The following is a 22,487-nucleotide window of genomic DNA, read 5'->3' as shown; positions in this document are numbered from 1 at the left end:
GTACCCCTGAACTTGGGGTCAGATTCAGAGAATCATTATTCTGCGTTAATCTTTGCCTGTTTCAGGAAAGAGAGAACCAGGGTTTGATTAGCAATTCAGAAAATATTGTTTGGCTTCATAATCACACAGGTTTTCTGAATTTGTGAATTTGTAATGGACACCTCAGCACCTGCAGACTTGAGGAAGAGGCCCTGTATTTTCATATGGTTATTTTCAATGTGTTTTTAATTCAAATTTATTCTTAAAAATGTCACAAAGGGGCTTTCTATACACATCCCAGATTCATTAATTACAGTCCAGAACAGTTGGGATGCTGCAGTGATTTGGAAATCTCATAGACCTCTCATAAATGTATCTAATAATGGAGCATAAAGACATATGTAATTTAAAAAAAATGAGACATTTTACTATTTCATAAAAATGATTGGATGGCAGCAACACATCTCAAAAAAGTTGGGAAAGCAACAAAAGACTGGAAAAGTAAGTGATAGTAAAAAAAAAGAACAGCTGGAAGAACAGCTGGAAGAACATGCTGCGACAAATTATGGTAACTGGAAACAGGTCAGTAACATGACTCGATATCAACACCGTAGTAAGGCTGAGTGTCTCAGAGGTGAACATGCAAAAAACTGCATGTACAAATTATGGAATTTATTTCAGAATGTTTCTCAGTGTAAGATTGCAAAGACTTTGAATGTTCAATTATCCTTAGTGCATAAGATCATAAAAAGATTTTCAGAATCTGGATATATCTTGGAGCACAAGTAACACAGCTAAAAATCAGTACTGGAAACATGTAATCTTCGGGCCCTCAGGCATCACTGCATTTAAAAACAGGTATGGCTCTATCATGGGAATCTCAGTACAGAACACATCCAGAAATCACTGCCTGTGAAAACAGTTCACCGTGCCATCCACAAAAAGCAGGTTAAAGCTCTATCAGGCAAAGGATAAGCCATATGTGAACATAATCCAGAAACTGCTGTCTTCCCTTGACCAAAGCTCCTTTAAAATGTATGTAGACAAAGTGGAAACTGTTCTGTGGTCAGATGAATCAACATTTGGAAATCAATGACATTGTATCCTCTGGACTAAAGAGGAGAGGGATCATCCAGCTTCGTTTCAGCACTGTATCAGCTGCATCTATTGTGGAATGCAGGTGCATTAGTGCCTGTGGGACTGACAACTTATACATCTGGAGCAGTATCGTTTATTTTCCTATATACAGGTTTCAGAGCAACATATGCTTCAATACAGAGCAAATATTTTTTTAGGGAATGCTTTACATATTCAAACAAAACAACTTTAAACAACATACTGCTTCAATTTGTCACAACCGGTTGAAGGGGGTTGTGCGTGATGTGGTGGAGAGAGGACCCAGATGCAGATTAAAGGAATAAACTAGATTTATTTAAATAAAGAACAAAAAACACGGCTGCGCTGGATAACAAACGAACAAAAGCAATGGCTGTGGAAGAAACGAGAGGCAAAAACCTGACCTGACGAAACCTGAAGAACATGAAACTTGTGGCATGAAGTGAGGAAATGATTTTGCAAGGAACTGAGGGAACCTGGAAACTAAAATACTGCGGGGAGGTGATTGGGGATGAAGGGCAGATGTGGAAACAAAGACAGGTGACTTGAATGAACCTAATGTGGCAAGGGAAAACATAGCAAAAACTATTGAGTAAAAATAAACCTAAAACCTGAAAACAAGACATGACAAAAAACAAAACCCAAAACATGACATGACATGACATTATTACAACAGCATGGCTTTGCAGCAGAAGAGTCTGGGTGCTGGACAGTCCAGACCTTTCACCTACTAAAACAATTTGGCGCATCATGAAATGCAAATTATAACAAAGACGATCTGGGACCATTGAGCATATCCTATATCCTATATCTGACAAGAATGGGACAACATTCCTCTCCCAGAGGTCCAGCAACTTCTCACCTCAGTTCCTTGATGTTTACAGACTGTTGTTAAAAGAAGAGGGGGTGCTGCACAGGGGTAAACATTGCTGTCCCAATTGTTAAGATAATTATTTTCATAAAATAGTGAAATATCACCCTTTCAACATTTGATGAGCTTTCCATGTTCTGTTGTGAAAAAGTAATTGGTTTATCCATCCATTTTTTACATGCACCTAAGCCAAAAAAGGGTTGCTAGTCCCTCACAGGGCCACATACAGACAAACAACCACAGAAACTCACACTTCTAGGGTGCATTTAGAGATACCAATTAACCAAACCTGCATGGGTTATTGTTTTAGACAGTGGGAGGAAGCCAGTGTACCCAGAGAGAATCCATGCATACATGGGGAGAACACAGAAAGGCCCCAGCTGGGATTTGAACCAGGGACCCTCTTGCTGTAAGGCGACAGTACTAACCACCACAACACCCTAATTGGTTCGTGAGATTAGCAAATGATTGCATAACGTTTTTATTGACATTTTTACACAGTCCACAGTAAGGGTTAGGGTGAAATGTTTTATTTATTTCAGCTAAATATGATGCATGTGTGTTTATTTGAGCATCAATGAACATAAAAGCCTAATGTGACTCCATGTGTATGTGAATGCCTGTTTGGACAAATAATGTCTTTTTCTCTTGGGAGGTTTCTTTTCTTATGTGGGCACAAGTGCAGCAACAGCTCCCACACAGCTGACAAAGAAGTAAGGATATTTCTATACTTCGGTATGCCAACTGCAGACATGTTAGTGGGAGCAAAAGTCTTCGCTGTTGTACAAAAGAATAGATACAAGGAATTTAAAAAGACAAAAAGACAGTGCTGTAAAGAAGTAAATGGGATGTGACGCAGATGAACATGAAAGCATGCCATATAATCATAATCTACAACTTCGTCGGAGACACAAACATTCTTCTTATCCATCAGATATGTTTTTAATCACAAAACACATAAAGAGGATGATGACTGCCTTGAATAGTTTAAAATATTCTTCATGACTCTTCCTTGAAGATTTTGGAGGTAGGACATATAATGCTGCAGTACTTGAGACTCACCACTTTACTCCCATTTCCCTCCTCCAGATATATCTCAAAGCAACATCAAAACCAGTAATGCTGTGCTATGTAGATCCACGATACAACAAAAGGGTTAATTTCCCATCGCTAATCAGCAGTGAGTGGGCAGCTGTGTGTCTCTTGATGAAACAATTTACTGATATAGCTGCAACATGACAACACAAAGTGGTCACATGTGTATATATTAAGGCATCCTCATGCATGTGTGCGTATGTCCGTACTGAGGCTGAGAGCTTACATGTCTCAGACACTGGGATAAAGGCAGTGGTGCAGTGATGAGCGCCTAAGCTGAGAACTGGTCCAGCGAGGCTCGAGTGATATTAGCATCTGACTTGTTGAAAGGGTTGTTCTTCACTTGGAGCCTCGTTGGCCCTGACATAACTGGGACATAATTCTCCTTGTCAAAGCTGATAATCAAGTCCCACTATGAAGATAATCTGACAGCAGACCCCCACTGAGTATGACGCCTCATAAGGCAAGCTGTCGTCACATCCCTGTGTATTACTAACAGCCAAAGCAGTTACCAGTAGCAAGTGAAAAAAAACCATGTGGCTTGTCTCCACAAGTCAGTAAACACTCAACAATGAGACTGATCTTCGGTGTGCTTTGATGTCGGAGTTTGATGTTAATGACCAATAATAGAGCACATCAGGGAGACTGCCTGTTTCTGCAAACTTTCTTAAAGATTAAGGAGTGTTCATTCCCCCAGGCTCTGTATGTGCCCAAATCAAATGACCTATGAAGATCTGCTTTTGATTTGTTACATCAGTGTGCTGGCTATTTATGTAGAATTTTTTTCTGGATACATAACCTGTGTATGATACTGTAGCAGCAGGTCCCCCCCCAGGGGTTGGTGAGATGAGCTAGGCTGCAGCATCGTTCCTCATCCGGACGGAACATTAATAATCGGGGAACCTGGGGAGAAAGCTCCATCTGGGCAAGGATAGTGCACTGCTGAGGGGACAGACCACTGACTCCACAAGTATATAATTCCTCAAATAGTGCGGAGCCAGCCCGTGGGGCTCAGGTGACAAACACACAACTATCAGGTGTAGCTTTGAAATGACCCTCCATTTTGACTCTGTATATCTTCACACACAGAAAAGATCCCTTAATTAACAGTGTGTGTTTGCAATATCTGACACTCCTGACTACAAAGAGCTATGTAATGATTTTTATCTGCCCTTTAGCCCGAGGTGAGAGTTTTAACAAATAACAAAGAGCTTGATTCGATTCAAGCACATGCAAATGATCTATGTAGGAATGTAAAAGGTCTGACTAAAAGGAGTAAAATTATTGCGTGGAGAAGTCAATATAACTCTAAAGTGGCAGTGGTGCTAAATAATATAGCAGTACTGCTCAGTGACTTCTATTTTCTATGACAATCACCTCTTATTTCACAAGTACTTTTTAATTAGTGCACTGACAAAAAGGATTTTGTCATTATGCATGTTTACATGACACTGGAAAAAATTAAATATTGTTTCAAACCAATCACAATTTGTAAACGCTTCAGGCTGATTGAAATTGTATGAAATCATGCTTCTCCAAAACAGACTAAGACACCCAAGCAAAGCGAATGTAGCAGACTTTACTTCTGCATGTATACACTCAACTAATCCCAGCTTTTTGCATCTTTTTCTACAAACAGTAAGATATAAGTGTATATCAACACAAATAAATTCCTGAGAAAACTCTGTCATTCACATAATTTTCTGTTTCTTTTCAGTTTCTGTTGTCAGATGACTTAACTGTAGAAATTGTGACTGAAAATCCACCCATTAAGACATTAAGAGCATTTCCATACTGTATAAATACTGTATAAACATAGCGTCACCTGACAAAATCCCCATTCAGGTGACTTAAAGACAACGGCTGTACAGTGGATTCAGGTGTTCTTACATGTACAATGAATTGATCCACAGATAAAGTTAGAAGCAGCCGAATGTCTTGAACATTTTATCATCATCCACAGCATCACGAAATCAGACATAATTCAGTCAAATTACTCAATAAATATACAAATAAATCAAGATATATTAACCTATTTTGTTTGCATTCAGCTATCACTTATCATCTTCAGGTCAGAAATACAATTTGAATTTGCAGATAAGAAAATGCCTGACTGATAATTAAGCAGGTCATACACATTCCTCAGGTGTAAGGGCATTCTGTCAAAGGCATCCCTAAGATACAAACAAAGTGTCTTTGGACATTGGTGTAATGATGTACTAGTTGTGTCATTATTGGACGGTCAGCACAGACAAAGTTCTATTGGAGTGTTTAATTATGAACAAGCAGTAAAATCCTTACAAAGTGGAGGTGACGGGAAGTCAGAGGACCCATAAAAATAGACTGGACTCCAAGACCACCCTTTAAAACTTTTTCATTCATTTAATACTTTTGATTCACTTGATGTTTCTCACTCTATTGAGTTAGGCTCTGGCATCACAATGACCTTGTTAAGTTTAACTATTAGAACTTTTGGTTAGGGTTAGGAACCAAAACTACTTAAAGTAGAAGTGGAAAAAGATTGTGGTTGGGTTTGAAATAGAAGATGGTTAATGACATGTGATATGTGATATGTGTTGATATGGGATGATGTGTTTAGGCTAAATGGAAGCATCTGAGTGAGAGTGGTCTCACACAATCTGTGTGAATATGAGAGCAGTTTTAAACTTCTTGGTGCTATGGAGGAGTTGTTGTAATTCATCCTCTAAGATTCTTTGGAGTGTCGGCTGTGGCTAACCAACCTTGTAAGCTCACCAAGCAGGCCTGTCTGCATCCACCTCCTCATTTCTTATAATGAAGATATTTTGGTGTCATTTTTTTGCAAGAGGGCAGTCAGGGAGATGACTTTGATCGGAGCTGAAGGTGGAGGTGAAAGGACCGAGGGTGAGGAGTGATAAATGAGTTCCATGGAGTGAAGGGGAATCACATTCTGTCTCAGTAGACTTGTGACTTCCTGTCAGGATTTTCTTCTTTCATTTTTTATTTTTCTTCTTTCAAATTGTCTTTCTCTGATTGTTTTTTTCAGCTGAGATAATTCAGGTGCACTCGCCTGAAGCTTCCCTGACTCTTTATTAGTTATTCATTTCCATCAGCCTGAGACGCCTTGAGCAATGTGATCCGCAACGTGCCGCCTCTTCGGGTGTTCAGCAGCTGAACTGGATCATCCTATGTCTCCCATGATGCCCAGAAGCACAACACTACATGGCTCTTTATGCTCGAATGCATTTTTGTTGGAAGAAATATCAAACAGACAACAGTAAATGTTGAATATGCTGTGCTTCTTTGTCTGAAGTGCAGTATTGGGATGGGAATGAGCTGTTTAAACTTGAAGGTAAACCCAACATTAAAGCGTCTTTTATTTCTAATATTTATTGGTCTGTAACAGAAGTTTTTTTTTTTATTTTTACTTAAAACTGCTGTAAGCTCTCGTTTTCAAAACAATCTTTCAGCATTTTGAAAATGAAGATAACTGAGACAGAGCTCTATTCTGTTTTCAGGATTTGGAAAATCTTACAAGTGATCACAGACTTTTGGCAATTGTAGGTTTATTTAGAGATAAAGCTGACTTTTCTACAAATGTAGATGTGTATGCACATCCCCACAGGAGGGAGGCAGAGGAAGGAATAGTTGCTATTCCAGCACTAACAACTGCCTACATTATAGCAAATCAAACCCAGAAAAATAAGAATTGAGACAACAAAAAAGAAAGTTTACATAAAGTCTGACAATGAATAGGTGAAAACTTGGCTTTTTCAATGTTTTCTTATTGAACTGTGGTGTTACACTCACTATATAAACTGTTAATATTATGTAAATTCTTTAGCATGCTGCTCACTTTATTTTCATGTAATATGAAAATCTGTTGCTGTTGAATAGATTTTGTAGGCCATCAACATTTTGGATTATCCGTGCTCATCTGCTCGGGTTTGTATATCTGACCAATAGTTTTGACATGACTTCCTCAGAGCATGGACTCCCAGACTTTTCAGCTTCTAACCCATGAAATAATAAAATAATAGTGGCAGAGACTGGAGATCTCCACTGTTACTGATTTAAGTAAATAAACCTATAATAAGCCAATTAAAACAAAATGTTACAAAGGTGATGCTTCTGGAAAAATATGCTGCACAAGGATTTTCTAAATGTTCACTTTTTTAAAACAAACAAATAGATTCTGCTCTACTAGTGGCATGTAACAATTAGATGTCTCAAGCCAAATATGAGACAGTTTAAGCATCCCCTCTAACTTATGGGTTGACAAGAATAAAATAACAAAAAAATTAGTATGGACAGCTCTGGAAGGATTGGATTACATGGACTTATTCCCAATGATTTCATTGCAGAAACTGCAAGTACTATATGAATACTATACTATATAGGATATATTACTATATACTGCGAATACTGCAGAAGCTCAGGTTATATCTGTGCAGAAAAGCATTTTGTTGGCTGTGTTAGAATAAAGTGACACTTCAAAAGATGCACATAATCAGCCATTAACTCCTCTTTACAGTCAAATAAAATAAAAAAAACATGCTTAATATGCTCAGTATCACAATTTATTTGGCCAAACATTTATTCCATGCCTCTAACCCTTCATTAATTTTCAATCATTTTCTGTATAAGGCCCCTGATTGTTAGTGACTACGTTTTGAATCAAGTAGTCATTTTTAAAATTGGTCAGTTCATGTGATACAATGTGAATTGTATCAGAGTCTGCACACACATACAGACTGTATTGTCAGGGGTATATAAGTAATCACTGCTCTTTTTTCCACTAATAACAGAACACAGTCATAGTGGTCAGCAGCAGCAGCATTTCATCGAAACACGTGAAATATTCTCACCATCTACACAGGAGGGTTTGTTGCGTGTCGTCCCAGCCACTTTCCCAGGTAAACAGGAGCACTTGACTGTCTGAGAGCGCTCCTCAATACGATTCTTGTTACAGCACCGGTGGGCAGCAATCACCTCGCATGTTCCACCCTCTGTGGAGAGATATGCAGAAACAGATCTACATGGTAAATAAAAGTGAGAGATTAAAATGAAACATGTCATGAAAACATAAAAGTGGACTGTAGGTTTTCATTTTTATCTCTGTGTATCATTTTAAAAGGAAAACTTTCAGCGAGCGGCCACAATGGAAAGGAACCGTGGCCATAGCGAAACTCAACTACTGCTCATAACATCATGTGAGGCAAGAAGCAGTACAATCATTGGGCACTTACAGTGTAAATATGTGTAACAAATTGGCCCTCAAGGAGTCTCAATTATGTCATCAAATTGCCTCTCACTCAGGGCAGGCTGTCCCCACTCCATACCAATCAGCTCACGATGACTATCAGGATGAACATCACACACTCACTATGTATCAATGTGTCCGTCTCTGCATTTTTGTCTTTCATGTGTATTAGTGTGACCAAAAAAAGAATGAGTCGTTTGTCTCAGCAGTGAAGACAACCCAGTCATAATGACTTTGATATAGCTGACACATTTGAGTCTTATGATTGTGCAAACACAATCAGAGACTACACCACAGTGAAGCATTAATTTGAAAGTATAACTGGCATCAGAGACCATGCAATACAATATGCCCCAGTTTGACAAAGGAGAATGTCAAAAAAATTCAGCCAAGAGAGAAGGTGTGTGCCAATGGCGGTAGTGGGTCAAAATAACAATAGAGAGGATAGCCCAGGGGAGGGCGGTGGGTTGATAGAGCTGAGGGACACCCTGAAATGAGTGAGATGGCCAACGGGAGAGAACTAGAGGACAAGGTGTGTCTGGCTGCCAGGACTGGCCATGCCATGAGTAATGAGGGAGCCACTGGAAGTGCCCCCTTCACACAATTATAAAGCGTGGGGCTAATGCAGCCAGCGGAGCTACAGGAGAAAGGCCCTCCATCACCGCTCTCCCCCATCCTTAGGCCCCGGGAAAAACTCTTTATCTTCCTATGACAGCCACAGCAACAGACACAAGCATCCAACAATTAAACTGGAGCTCATCCCAGGACGGGAGAGAGGAAACAAAATGAGAGTTTAACTTGAACTCTCCAATATACAGGCTGGAGAGCAGATAGACACAACCGAATGCCACACTTTGCCCGGTTTGTGCATTATTTTATTTGGGTATACAAAGTTATCAAGAGAACTTGAGAAGATGACGGAGAGAAGATACATTTGCTTTTTCCAGCATAACAAGAACTTGTGTGTTTCTCTCCGGCTGGGTAGTTGTGCAAATGTTTGAAATGGCTTGGGTGAAGAACTACTAAACTGAGCACCCGTTAGTCTAGACAGGTTAGGCAACAGTTTTCTTTTTCCATTCTCATCAATATCTGTCTTGGCGAGACCAAAGTCAGAGGAGTTCTGGATTAAAAGGCAAACATTTGCAGTCCTGCTCGACTCAGCTGTCTTGCAGTATTAATGTCACTCTCTCAACATTGCTGTTAGATATTTCTGGGGGGGGGGCAGAACTATAAAAATGGGATGAAAAATCCCTTGAGTGTGCTAAAACCTTAACTCACACAATGTGTTTAATATTTTACTGTCAGCTTCCTGACCTGCAGACTTACTTTCAGGTTGAAACATCTCTAAATATGTGAAGACTTTATGTTGTTTCAAATTTTTGAACTGGACTGAATCCCATTTAAAAACATCCAGTGTCTGATCTGAAAGTTGGCCCTGCAGAGCTTTAACCAACACATATCTGATCAGGGATGACATCAATTCTGCCATATTTACATTTCTTCTTTGATATTGATATGACTTCAGATTTGAAGATCCGTCCATCGATTTTCTATACCCGCTTAATCCGTCGGTCGGGTCACGAGGGAGCTGGAGCCTATCCCAGCAGTCATCAGGCGAGAGGTGGGGTACGCCCTGGACAGGTTGCCAGTCCATCACAGGACCACACAGAGACAAATGAGACATACAACCATGCACGCTAGATTTGAAGATAATAGTCCAAAATGTATCAAACACCTACATCATCCTTTTTCATCATACGACAGAACAGAATCAAGGGCAGCTACATGATCTGCACAGCTTAGCAAAGCAACATAACTGAATTTGCAGTCACATAAGTAGCCTAAAAATCCTCTGTTAAGGGCAGAAATCACTTAGAATGGGAATTTGAGTCCCCAGTCGGTGCTACTATGTATTGTGTCTCCTTCCATCTGTGGGAGTGTTAATTTAAAAGGATTTTCTGATGGGATGTATCCAACAGAATGAACAAATTACCTGTAGGATTGTTTGGATTGGGGGGGACTGGTGCAGATGTCCTTCATACAAATGTAACTGTTATCTAAATGTTGTTCAGAAGTGAAAATAAAGACTGGGTTCCTACAAAGCTGTAACAGTGTTACTCTGTCCTCACCCTAACAATAGCAGGTACAAACAACAGATTAAATTTAACAGCTCGACTATGTGGCAGGCTTCAGTATAATCCATTATTACAACAAGGAACCATAGTTTCTGGAAAGATTACAGTACTCCATACTATCGTGTACCTGGGGTTGGCATGTTGTTGTTTTACACAGAGCAGTACTGAGCCTAGTTCCTAGTCTGTTGCATATGACCAGGACAGCGTTTGATGTATGCCTGGCTGGCATTTTTGAACCAGTAAAGTCACTGATTGAAAGAGAGCAGAGTGATTTCTTCTTCCTGATTTGTTTGACAATTTGACAATCATATAGTTATACTTTTGTTTATCTTAATGTTGATATTATTCATACCGACAACAAAGTGAAGGTGCATTAAAGGCTTAATAAGATAATCATGAACTGTCACTTAATGTTCTACAATAACATCAGCTCAGAGGTTGTAGTTACCCACAGTGAAAAGATTTTAAAAATGTTAACACACACTATCAAGACCGAAGGACAATGCTAAAAATAACTGACAAACCTGCAAGATTTCCGCAGCATTTGACATCTGGCTTTAGCTGGCTGTAGACATTCAAGCAATGATGAGGGAAACTTGTGTTTTTTACTTGAACTGATGCATTGTCCCAGTGTTAATTTTTTTGGATGATATCTGAGATATTTGAAAACTTTATAGTCAGCTATGTTATTGTAAAATTAGCTTAGACTGGCCAATGAGGAAAGACATCATTAGGGGATTTTCACTTTGTGTCATTCAGTTTGGTGCTTACAATCCAGCCAGGGAAGAATTTATTCTAATCACATTTTTTTTCATTATAAGGTCAAGATTTACTCAAACAAAATATTGAGTTTACTTGTCATTTGAGGTCATTTAAAAACAGACAAGAGTCTGGTGAAATAAATTGATTCCAAATAAAACCCATATTAGCTCATGTGATGTGATTGCCAGTTGATTTTGCACCACAAAGTAATTGTAGGCTATAAGACTCATTCAACACTGCTACTAAGATAAAACTGTAAATACGGATGTTATGATAAACAAAAGTAAAGATAAAGATGTGGCGTGTCTTAAATTTCTGACCAAATATGAATGTACTTCAGAAATATCCCTTGTACACATGCAAACACATGTCAGTGTTTGTACCACTTATGAGGAGAGATCCAGCCAGGTGGACATAAGTTGCAAACCATCTGCTTTGTGTAGGAGTAAGGAGTTAAACTATCTTCATGATTACTTTACTGGATCAGTCACTAGAGCCCCTTACATGATAAATGGCTACTTGGAGTAAACATAATCCTATTTAGGTAGTTAGGAGCTTAGGAAGGGGTAAATTACTCCCAATTATGTGCAATTTAATTTGAAGCAGTGTGTATTTAAGCATATGACATCATGTGATTTTTAATATTTTCTGCTCAAGTGCACAGTAGTAATTGTGTGTGCATTCTGGTGCAATATAGGACAACACCAGCCTGAGACTTGACTGCAGCTGTGATGGATGTAGTGCTTGGAGCCTGTCAAGCAGCTAAAAGGGTTAAACTAACCCACTGAGATGGAGTGGGTGGCTGTGCACTCTAGCCTTTGGTGAGGAGAGGTGAAGGGCATCGATGGGACCATCGACTGGTCATTTTTCTCTCAGAAGCCAACAGTGACAGCAGTCATTAAATGACTGGATGCAGTGATTATGTTTAAAGAAATCAATGCTTCATTGTTTTCAGCTTAGCCCAATGGCCAATTACGAGCTGTTAATGAGGGGGGTTGTAAAATGTGGAGACAGATAGAGGAACAAGTAATGGGAGCTTGAGTAAACATGCCTTACTTCATAACAAAGAACATAAAGTTTAAGTCTGATGAATAGTTAGAGGCATTCCGAAACAATGCAAAGTGGCTCAAACGATGTAAGTAGCCTTTTACACATATACAAATAAACTTGTTGACACATGACATAGTCTTTTATGGTTCTCTGTGGGTTTGACAATCCACATTATATCCCCTTTCAGACACGCACACAAAAGAAGCTGTCCATCATGGCTGAAAGAGCCCTCTAACACTCTACAATAAAAAGTTACAATGGAAATCTTATGAGAATGGACCTAGTAACATTTATATATTACATTCAACACAGCACAGGTCAGAACAGCATGCAGTCACATCAACAAATGGGTTGGCACAAAATTTGAGGCATTGATTGCTTAAAAGGTCCACTATTAGAGGAATCTATCAGATCATATCATTAAATCAAGAAGTTACAGTCCAATTTTTCATATTCCTAGGTTTTTCCTACAGTTTCCTGATAACTTTTAACAGTATTCTAGCCAAAGTATATCAAATTTAGAAAAAAGGACAATTTTTTTTACATTCTTGGGTCAAGCTGCAGTCTGTCCTCTATGTCTGACACAATTATAGCAGACAGCAGCAAAAGCAGATGGAGTGAAAAATGTTTTTCCAAACTCGACAACTACCACACTCATTACTGTAGATGTGACAAGACCCTTGAAATTAAGAAACTGAAAATATTCATCACCAGTAAACGTCACCTGTTTTACAAGCATAAAAAAGTAGAAAAGTGATATTGTCAGTGGCCACCATCCAAAGTTTGTTTCACACAAAGCACACTTCATGGGATAAAAAGAAATAGTCTGACATGCGGTAAGCAATATGACAAGTTACAAGAAAGCTCTGACTCTGACTTGGGCATTAAAACTCAGTTGATGTACTGACCAATCATACACAAACAATAAACATGGCTCTCTTTGAATCATGGTTCTGGGTATGAGTGAATAAAGCCATTAGGAACCTTAAAATTAAGTGAGGTAACAGATTGATGAAGCCATTAAAGTTATATAGTCCGTATTTTCGAGGGGCCTGGGACGTGTGTAGTCTAAATTGCGCAGGGATAGCAAATGTCTTTAAGGGCGTTTTTTTTTTTTTTAAATATATCTTTCGATTACTACATTTTCACCTGCAGGTGTTGCTAAAGTTTGTGTTTGTTTGACTACACTGAAGGGAGTAAATTCAAAAGGAGTAAATAAAAGTGTAAAGTATCTCCCAGTGTACATCCAGCAGAAATAGACTGCGGACTGTAGCATCTGTCAAGCAGTCTAAAATGACTGTTGTCGCAGTCATTTGAAAAAAGCTCTTATAGTGACAGAAAAACGCTAACTGCTGGAAGGAAATGAATTTGATTTTTTCTAAGAATCCAACATGAGAGTGGGTGATTATGTGGCTGATGGAAAAATGACAATAACTGAAGGGTTTTGGGATAGTGGTGAAGTATATGTTGTATCTGTCAAAAGCGTTTCTGCAGAAACTTGCATAGGGAGTAGGTTGTGATTTCATTATCAGTAAATGTGGACTATTTTAGGTGTTTTGAAACCCTGCAGGTACTTCAGATATATCCCCATCAAGGTCTAAAACACACAGTCCATCACTACATTATTGCTGTGCCTGCACTCAAGGTCACATCAGCATGACAGATTATTGTGCAGTACTTATAGACTTCAAGCTTGCAGGAATCAAAGTGACAGTTTCGTTTCATCCCCCAGATGACAAAAAAAATGCTGGCAAGTGATTGCTTTTTGATCTCACCGCACTGGAAGTTTTTGATGTGTAAAAATGTGGGTACCTGTGACAGTGTCACCATACCTTGAAAAAATTCTTTCTATTACATCTTGGCTCAGAGTCAATGGCGACAGCTGTAATCTATACAGAGTGACCAAAAGCAGCAGTATTCACTAGCTCACCATCAGTTAGCATTTCTGTCCCCTCCCCGTTCTCTCACTCTGTTTATCTCCATATATTTCTGTGTGCCTTTTTCTCTGCTACTGTTATTAAGTAATGACATATGGGTGAGGGAAGGGACACAGTAGACAGGGAAACATATGCCTCTCAAGGACTTTCCATAACAAGTTAATCAGTGCACTCTTGCTGTTTTCGTGTGCATGCTGGTGTGCCCGTTTTGCTGAGTGGCAGGCAGGTACTGCATAAACAATCAGTCCAACTTTCCTCACACTCCCATCTCATCTGAGGGCTTGTTGTTGTTCTAAAGTACTTATTTGTAACTTGCAGCAATCTGCTGTCTTACAACTTCTAATTGTAAATTTACATCTTAGGTAGCAGCAGCAATTATAGCTCCAACTGGAAGTATATAAATGTAGACATGTAGAGTTAAGAAATGTAAATGTGACGCCCAGTTCTTACTCACAAAGCACTAACAGCTGCAGTTCAAATTACTGTTCAGAATGATATCATTTTGGAAGATGAATTGAGACTCTCACATTTCTTATGAGTGAACAATTTACTTTTCCCTGTGAGCCAGAGAAGTCAGTTCAAACCAGCACAAAGTTTTATCATGCAACTGATTGTTTATTGAGTAAGGTTGTTTTAGTCATCTTTTCATGCTGTGAAATCATGCATTATGGAAAATTACCCTTTTTATTATTTCAAATGAGAAGTTTCTATTTAATAAGAGTTGTTCAGGATGTATAAAGCTTGGTTCTGTTTGTCTCGATTAGTCTCATGGTTTTAGGATTTGAGGACAGAGAAAAAGGAGGATATGAATGATTTGTTTCAAGAGGCAAAGGCTTCAAAGTGGCTCTGGGCCAGCTGTCCCGCTGCATATATCTTTCATGATGTTCACCATTTTTTTCTTTTCATTATTTAAACATTGTATTGGAACTTTGTGAACACTCACTCCCTGATAACTTGGGATAATGTTTAAACATTCTACAAAGTACTGTCAAGTGGATTCAAAATGTAAGCCTCAGAGGCAGTGCCACGGAACGACTTTTTATGTTCTTTCTTTTGGCAGCTGATAAAGTTTACATATTTCATCAGAAATTACACAACCCTCATTTGCTCCTCAAATTCCTCCGCTTTTCTAGCTGTACCGACTAAACTGAAAATAAGACATAAAGAAGTCTCTAACAGAAGCTAAATTAGGTCTTAATGTTATTTACATGTATCACTTCTTGTATATATTACTTATGTGATGCTAATAGAGTCTGAATCACAACCCGTGGGTATCGAAAAGTTATGTCAAGCTGCGAGAATAATTAAAAAAAAAGAATAGATATACTGAAAATCTGCGAAATGAAGATTTTTGTTTATGTGTTAGATTAGCAATGGGTCAAAATCAAGCACCAACCTCTGGGATTTAGCGATGAGGCTTTTCAAATGGACATGTGACGCATTCCACAAAATGCCCAACATTACAGTAAAAAGAATGGTAACTTATTTTTTTTCATGAATATTGAAACCGATCTTGATTGTTTCACTCTTCAACTTTAGTCCAGAGTCTCCTCCATCTTCTCGCTTCCCACTCTCATTCATCGAATCACAGCATGCATTCTGTATTTCTATTACATATTCTTTCATTAAAAAATTACGTTTACCTCCTCGTACCCTCTTGACGGTCCAGACTCCACCTTCCACCAGAGGACTCAGAACTGCTCACCACAGCAGACTCCTGATGGATCTGTTCTAATCTTGATCGTGCCGTCCACTGAGTCTGAGTTCGTGCAAAAAACCCATTCCTTTTCATCTTAGTTGCAAAGTCTCTTCTGACAAGAGCACAAAATGTCTTTGGTCTCTTTGACTAATTTATCCATTTATTAGACCCATGCTACATAACCCTCCAGTTCAAACTGTATTTAGTCCTAATGCATTATAAATAATGATGCATTAATAATGAAAAATTAAAAGCACGATCACTTTGAGTGACAGGGAAGTGTTGTGACCTTTACTCTGGGGAGATACAAATTATCCTCAAGCTCTCAGTGAGATTTATAATTTGTTTGTCACCTCTGACTCTAAACAGGTAACAATGGTCGAATGACAAAAATGAGTCAACTGAGGAAAAAAAGAAATCATGCATTAACCACCTGACAAAAGCTTCACAAACAGTGCTGGACTCTGCAGCGTTGCTGAACTTGATTACTTTAACATTGCTTTCCAGATTGATATTTTGCACACTAGTCAACACAATCATTAGGACAATTAGCTGCTCTGTGTGGACAAGAACTGTTAGAAGCATACTTAAGAGGCCCAGTATTGCCAAAGCATGCAGAAAATTCCAGACTCGTATGGAGTAAGTTTAGAAAACTTTTTTTGGTTTATACGTCAGCTGAGCAACTTTTATTTAAATGAATAAGTTATAATCTAGCAAACCATACTCAATGTGCCCTAATGTTTTCATACTCTTGCCTCAGCCCCTTTTCACCTATTTTCTACTGCATGGTTATGTACCAAGGTTTTCCTCTCACGACAAAGCCCTTTTCTAATACACAAACTAGACACTCTTGCCAATGAATAATAAAAGGTAGCCTCGAGAAGGAAGCCTACTAGTTTGCACTACTCATCAGTTAATACATTTAAAGTAGTTGGAGGCTTTGGGACCTTTCATGGCACTGAGAACTGCCAAAGACACCAGAAAAGTCAAAGCTGGAGTGGATTCACCATTTATCAAGTGCCCATCAGCACACCGTTGCAGTGGTCTGTATGGCTTCTCTGACCTCTGTCAGTGTGAGGGCTTAAACCTGGTTTCTCACTTACATATCTGCGGCCTGGATTTCAGTTTCCTCCAGAGGCAGTATCACCCACAGTAATGTGAGTAGACAAACAAGTGGACATAGTAGCCATAGTAGTGCCTGGAGCTACCACAAACCTCAGGGAGAGGAAGGACAGGAGAAAAAGACAGTCCAGAGTTCAAGCTGATTGACAGGAACCACTGACCCAGAGATACAGGAGTCAGAGGAACGAATGCTGTTTTTGTCCCCTCTATTGGTACTTCTGAATCAAGCAGTACCCTCTCAGAATACTGAATTCTATAACTTAGAGTAACCTGCAATGATTGGAGTGTGATAAACTAGCAGAGAGTCAGAAAAAATAAGATAAAGAAAGAAGAAATTTGTGGCTTTTGTTTTTAACAGGCATTCGGTATACATGGAGACTTGGCAATAAGCTTCAGTTTACTGAATAGGATTAGCATAGTGCAGCAATTGCAGCATTGGTGGTAATAGTCTTGACATCTTTAACAGGTAATTCCATTAGAGCAAATGAGAGATGCGAGGTTCATGTTGGCCATGGCTCTGGTCGATTCTTAATCACCTGTATGGGTGTACTCTCATGGGCCTATATGACTCCAATGCTCACATCTTTATGGTTATTAAAGTTAACGATTGCTGCGTGCCTCATTTACCAAGGTTCTATCAATACCAGTTCAGCACCATGAAATTACCCCACTCCGGAGGGAGCAGCGTGACAAACCGGATTAAGAAGGGCTCTGTAATACCCTGGCATATATAACTCTCCGTGTCATGGACCGCCGCAAGAAGACCCACTGCCAAGCTTAAGCCCAGTGGAGGGAGGCGTACAAGAGGGACAGTTGACAACAATTAGATCTCAAATGTCAATTCAAGCTTTTATCATCCTCATGGTTGTTCAGAAGAGCAATGAATAATGATGACTGAAAAAGAGAAAATAAATAAATTACTATATAAAACACAGCTTTGGAGAGAATGCAGTCAAAGTTCTTAGAGGTTACCTTATATATTGACATAAAAAGGTGGGTAAAATTATGGTAAATATATGCAGGATATAACCTACTTTTGTGGTATTACTTTGCTGAATACTATGTTTTATTATGTATGTAGGGGGCTTCATTGCATTTTTAATGTAGTATTTAAAAAAAGACTCTTGTAAAGCCATAGATGGATTGTGCCTCTTCACTTACACCCTCATCTTATGGCATCTTTATGGTGGGTAAGTGAAGCCAGAAATAGTGTGGTGCTAATGCAAGAGACAGGACAGAATTTACTGTAGACCATCTCACTACTATAAAGAGATGCATCAGATTAAGTCATTAAACTCCTATTTATCAACTCCAGTTTGTCACTTTACTCCTGCTGTGTGTTGTGTGTGTCCAATCTACTGTCACTGCAAGCAAACAGAACCACTAAGTTCAAGCCTGCAGATGTAGGTCTTTTACTGCACCCTGCAGCACAGTTAGCAGTGCCTGACCTCCATTTGGCGTCCATATGACATAGGTCACTGCTCACTCTAAATGAAAGGCGGATGGTGAGATGAGCAACTAAATTGCCCATTCAAAATCACAAAGCCACCTTTTTGAACAGTACTATAGAGCAGCCTTCAAAAAGAGGCATTACCTAAAAAAAAAAAACAATTGGAAGCTGGGAAGCTGTGAGTCCTAGAAATAGGCCTGAATACAGACCATGAGTTTAAGTTCACTACTTCTCAAATAGGGAAAAAGATAAAAAATAAATAAATGAAAAAGAATAGTAAGAAATTGTGATTTGGAGCGATTTAATGCAACACAGGATGTGCATAGTTACTGTATGGTCAAAGATCTTAACACACACAGCGACAACGGTGAAGGACATTTGATGTACAGAACATGGCGGCAATTCTTTGTGCGGGGTCTTGAATGGCATTGGATGGCAGGAAAGGTCTGCTTGAATTACGCACAATGCATTATCTAATCTGCATAATGCATCAGCAGGCACTTAATGTCAAATTACACATGCACACCAAAATTCCCAGACTAGTGTATGTAGAGAACTCTGCACTCTGCTTTGCAAATAATCTGCCCACTTTCTGTAAAGCAGAACAGTCAGGGCTTTGCATGATTTTACAGAACTGTACTCCACTGTCTTACTTTGCAATGAATGCAATAAATGCCAGTCAGCTCTCATTTGGAAGCTCTCTTATTCTATCTATTTCATTGTTTCCAAAAAAAAACCAAAATTGTCTTTTGAATGCACCAACTCCAGGCAGTTCTGTAAATATGATCAGTAAATGCAAACAGTGTCTGACGTCCACTAAAGCAATAAGTCTGGCTTCACTCATTTTTTTTCTGTCTCTCACTGAACATAATACAATACATGTAAGTCTCTTGTCATATGCTTACTCTTTCACACATTCCATGATTCAACACAATATTACCTGTTTAGGTCCAGTTTCAATGCCTGACATGTACATAACAAAGTGTTTTTCACTATGCACCTTATCAAAATGGATATTGGCTTTCAAATCATGCATTCATGAGATGATAATTGTATGTCAGAGCATTGATTTCTTTCTCAAAGACCAACTTCCATGTGATTGTTAATGTAAATAAGAGCAAAAATGGGGGAAAATCAATGTGCTAACCAGAAACCTCCTGCTTGACAATGTAGAGTGACTATGTCAGATTTGGCATTTAGCAGCTGACCTTGCTCTTTGTGGCAGTAAGGACAAGAGAGCGTTGTGGACTGTGAAAAAGAAGGAGTACGGAGCATTTTTTAAATCGAAGTCTGAGGCTGTTATTGTTTCTTTTTCATATACAATATTTACTTTGGAGGTTTAGTGATGTGTTGACTGAAACTGTGAGCTTATGAAAATTTGTCAGCCTTCAGATGTTTTTCCATACGGTTTGTATCAATGCCATCCCTTTGAGAGAGCACTTTCTAAGCGTTCCCCACAGTAGTGATTGCAGTCACAGATTGTGTGAAAATGATCTGATGAAAAGAGTCCTTGTTCTTAACACTCACTATCCTTGGTGGTGTTCCGTTACTGTAGAAGCTAATTATCCTCCTCATAAAAGCTTAGTAGATAGTTTGGAGACAGTTTTTTTTAGTCCTCTCATGCAGCAGAATGGAGCTTATTGGGAAAAAACAGTACAGTGCACAACATACTCCAGATTAACTGCTGGCCAAATAGACATCGGACAATGATAATCTATTTTTCTGTCACGGATCACTAAAATGGGTTTTCAAACCACCTGTGGGAAAGCATCATAGCTATGACAAATGACTATAAGCCAGGCGAGAGATTGGAGGGGGTTGGGGTGAGGGTTAAGAATTAGAGGAGACGGGGAGTGGAGTTATTTGCAGACTCTAAAATCAGAACAATATGAGAACTGGAACACAATTTGGTATCAGATTACTCACAGCGATATCCATCAAAACACACAATTCAGTCACTCAATATCATTACTGTCTGCCTGATAAGCTTTTAAGCTGGAGATAACATCTTGATGTGGTAACACAAGTGTAAGAAGAGCCTTTATCGCTCATTTCTGCTCTTGGGGACACAAAAGAGAAACATGAACCATGTACCAGAATAATGAGTGAAATGAGCGAATGAAATGAATTTGTTACAAAAATGATTGATGAATTTATTTCCAACCATGTGCCATCACCATTTCCATCAAAGACAAAAACAAACATTGCATTCTTTCACATTCTGATTGTTTTTTATATGCATCACATGCTGTAGCTCTGAGAAATAACATTGCAATCTACTGTTGTTGCCTCCTGCTACTTCTTATCAAATCCCACAACACTGGAAGGACAATAAATTGACCTGCTGAATGATGAACCTTTGCAACAGAAAAAAAAGCTTCAACTGTCTTTTTTTTGTGTGAAAGTGATTACTTCATCTTCTCAAGCAACCCTCTGCAGAGAGGAATCAATCATGAATTGAAATATTCTTTGATTCAGTCAAAGAAACTAGCCCCATCTACGAGATTAAATAGCAGCAGTAATGAATGACTCAGGCCCGTGTACTCATTAATTACAAAGATTAGAATCATGACTTTGTTTTGAACTTGTGCCCACGTGTATTCTGTCTGAGATGTTGTCTTGAATAAGATGTTTAAAGTAGTTTTCAACGCACTTTTCTGTTGCATTGTGCGTTTATTTTGCATTAATCATTAATCTTTTTGAAGCTGTGTTAACATCAACACAAAATGCTCACATACAGTGCATATACATTAGGCATTATATCATATTGCAACTGTGACAAACCTAAGTAGAGATGGAATGAGAGCCTGAATCTCCTCATCAGTCTTGCCTCTGGATACCTGTAAATTTGATCTGTGCCACCAGGGTGGACTGTGAAATCATGTGGCTGCACAGCAAATTTGAACTCAGTGTGCATACTAATGCCAGTGCAATGCATGTACTGAGCTTTATGACAGGGAGAGAGTGGAGAAAAAGAAGAGAAGGATGAAGAAGCGGGAGAGGGGGAAAAGCAAGAAAGCAACCAGAGAAAATCTCTCTTCAAAGAAAAGTAAATATATTGGAAAAACTGAATTCCGTTGACATTTAGTGAATATTTAATCCATAGAAGGTTAAACAGAATTTTCAGGCACATAAAAGTCCACCTCAACTACTTTTCCACACTGGTATCTCCTTTTCATCACTAGACTGGACGATTTATTGGAACAGATAAAGCTGGTATGGTGCCAAAAGCAGCAGTGTGCATCCTCTTTATCCATCATGTCTGTTGCTTCATTTCTTTGGTCATTGCCTGTGTACTGGTGGTGCTCCAAATCGTGACTGTGGAATCAGAGCAAGGAGATAAGTGATGGTCTTCAGCCAGACAGGCGCCACCTTGACGGGCAATGAAGAAAGGAGCCTCTGCTCTGCACTTCAGTTGATGTTCTCCCTATTTCTCTCTTTTCTGTCTTTCTCCATTTATCCATCCAACCATCTGTCTGTCCATCCATCCATCGTTCTTCAAGGTGGGTCAAAAGAAAGATCCTGCTTGGCAGCTCATTCCTCATTCTGATGAAGCCGCTTGTTAGAGACTCATCAGCTTTTTTCTATGTCTCTGAAACACACGCACACACACAAAATACGGCACTATCTTTCACTTTAATATTTTTCTCTGAATGTCTCCATTCTATTTTTCTCACTGCCTTGCGTCTCTCATTAAAGTCATCTCCAACAGAAGGATGTCAGAGTAAGGTACAGCATGTGACCAAACTGAACTATAAGTTTTTTTTTTCCATCACTGACCAGAGGTCCATGAGGTTTACCCTCACTGGCAGGGTACAGATACTGCTAATGTATAGCTGAGCATATAAAATATCACAATTAAACTTTGAAAAAGACTATTCTATTTTTTTTTCTATTCAGCACAACAAAGTAAACATTTTTTCATGACAACTAATGGTTTTGTGCTGGTTGTCTTTGGCTTGACACTGTCACAAAGATGTTTGTCTTAGATCAATTTCATCATAGGGTAATTTGTACATTAATTTTTAC

General features: G+C 38.9%; 1 protein-coding gene across 4 annotated transcripts in view; it reads right to left on the bottom strand.

Moving 5' to 3' along the window:
- The window catches only part of LOC140303780 (chemokine-like protein TAFA-1), a 106,660-nt gene that overhangs the window by 13,201 nt on the left and 70,972 nt on the right, over nucleotides 1-22,487 (bottom strand). For all 4 annotated transcript variants that reach the window (XR_011915209.1, XR_011915210.1, XM_072382682.1 and 1 more), the window contains exon 3: nucleotides 7,909-8,049. Coding sequence is in view for 2 of the 4 variants with exons in the window: in XM_072382682.1 (XP_072238783.1) it covers nucleotides 7,909-8,049 (141 nt within the window). In the remaining 2 variants the exon portion in view is untranslated. The remainder of the gene's footprint in view (nucleotides 1-7,908; nucleotides 8,050-22,487) is intronic.

This window comes from Leuresthes tenuis, unplaced genomic scaffold (genome assembly GCF_036924035.1).
Source record: "Leuresthes tenuis unplaced genomic scaffold, fLeuTen1.0.hap1 SCAF_3, whole genome shotgun sequence".
Lineage (NCBI taxonomy): Eukaryota > Metazoa > Chordata > Actinopteri > Atheriniformes > Atherinopsidae > Leuresthes > Leuresthes tenuis.
This window is presented reverse-complemented; position numbering and strand designations above follow the sequence as displayed.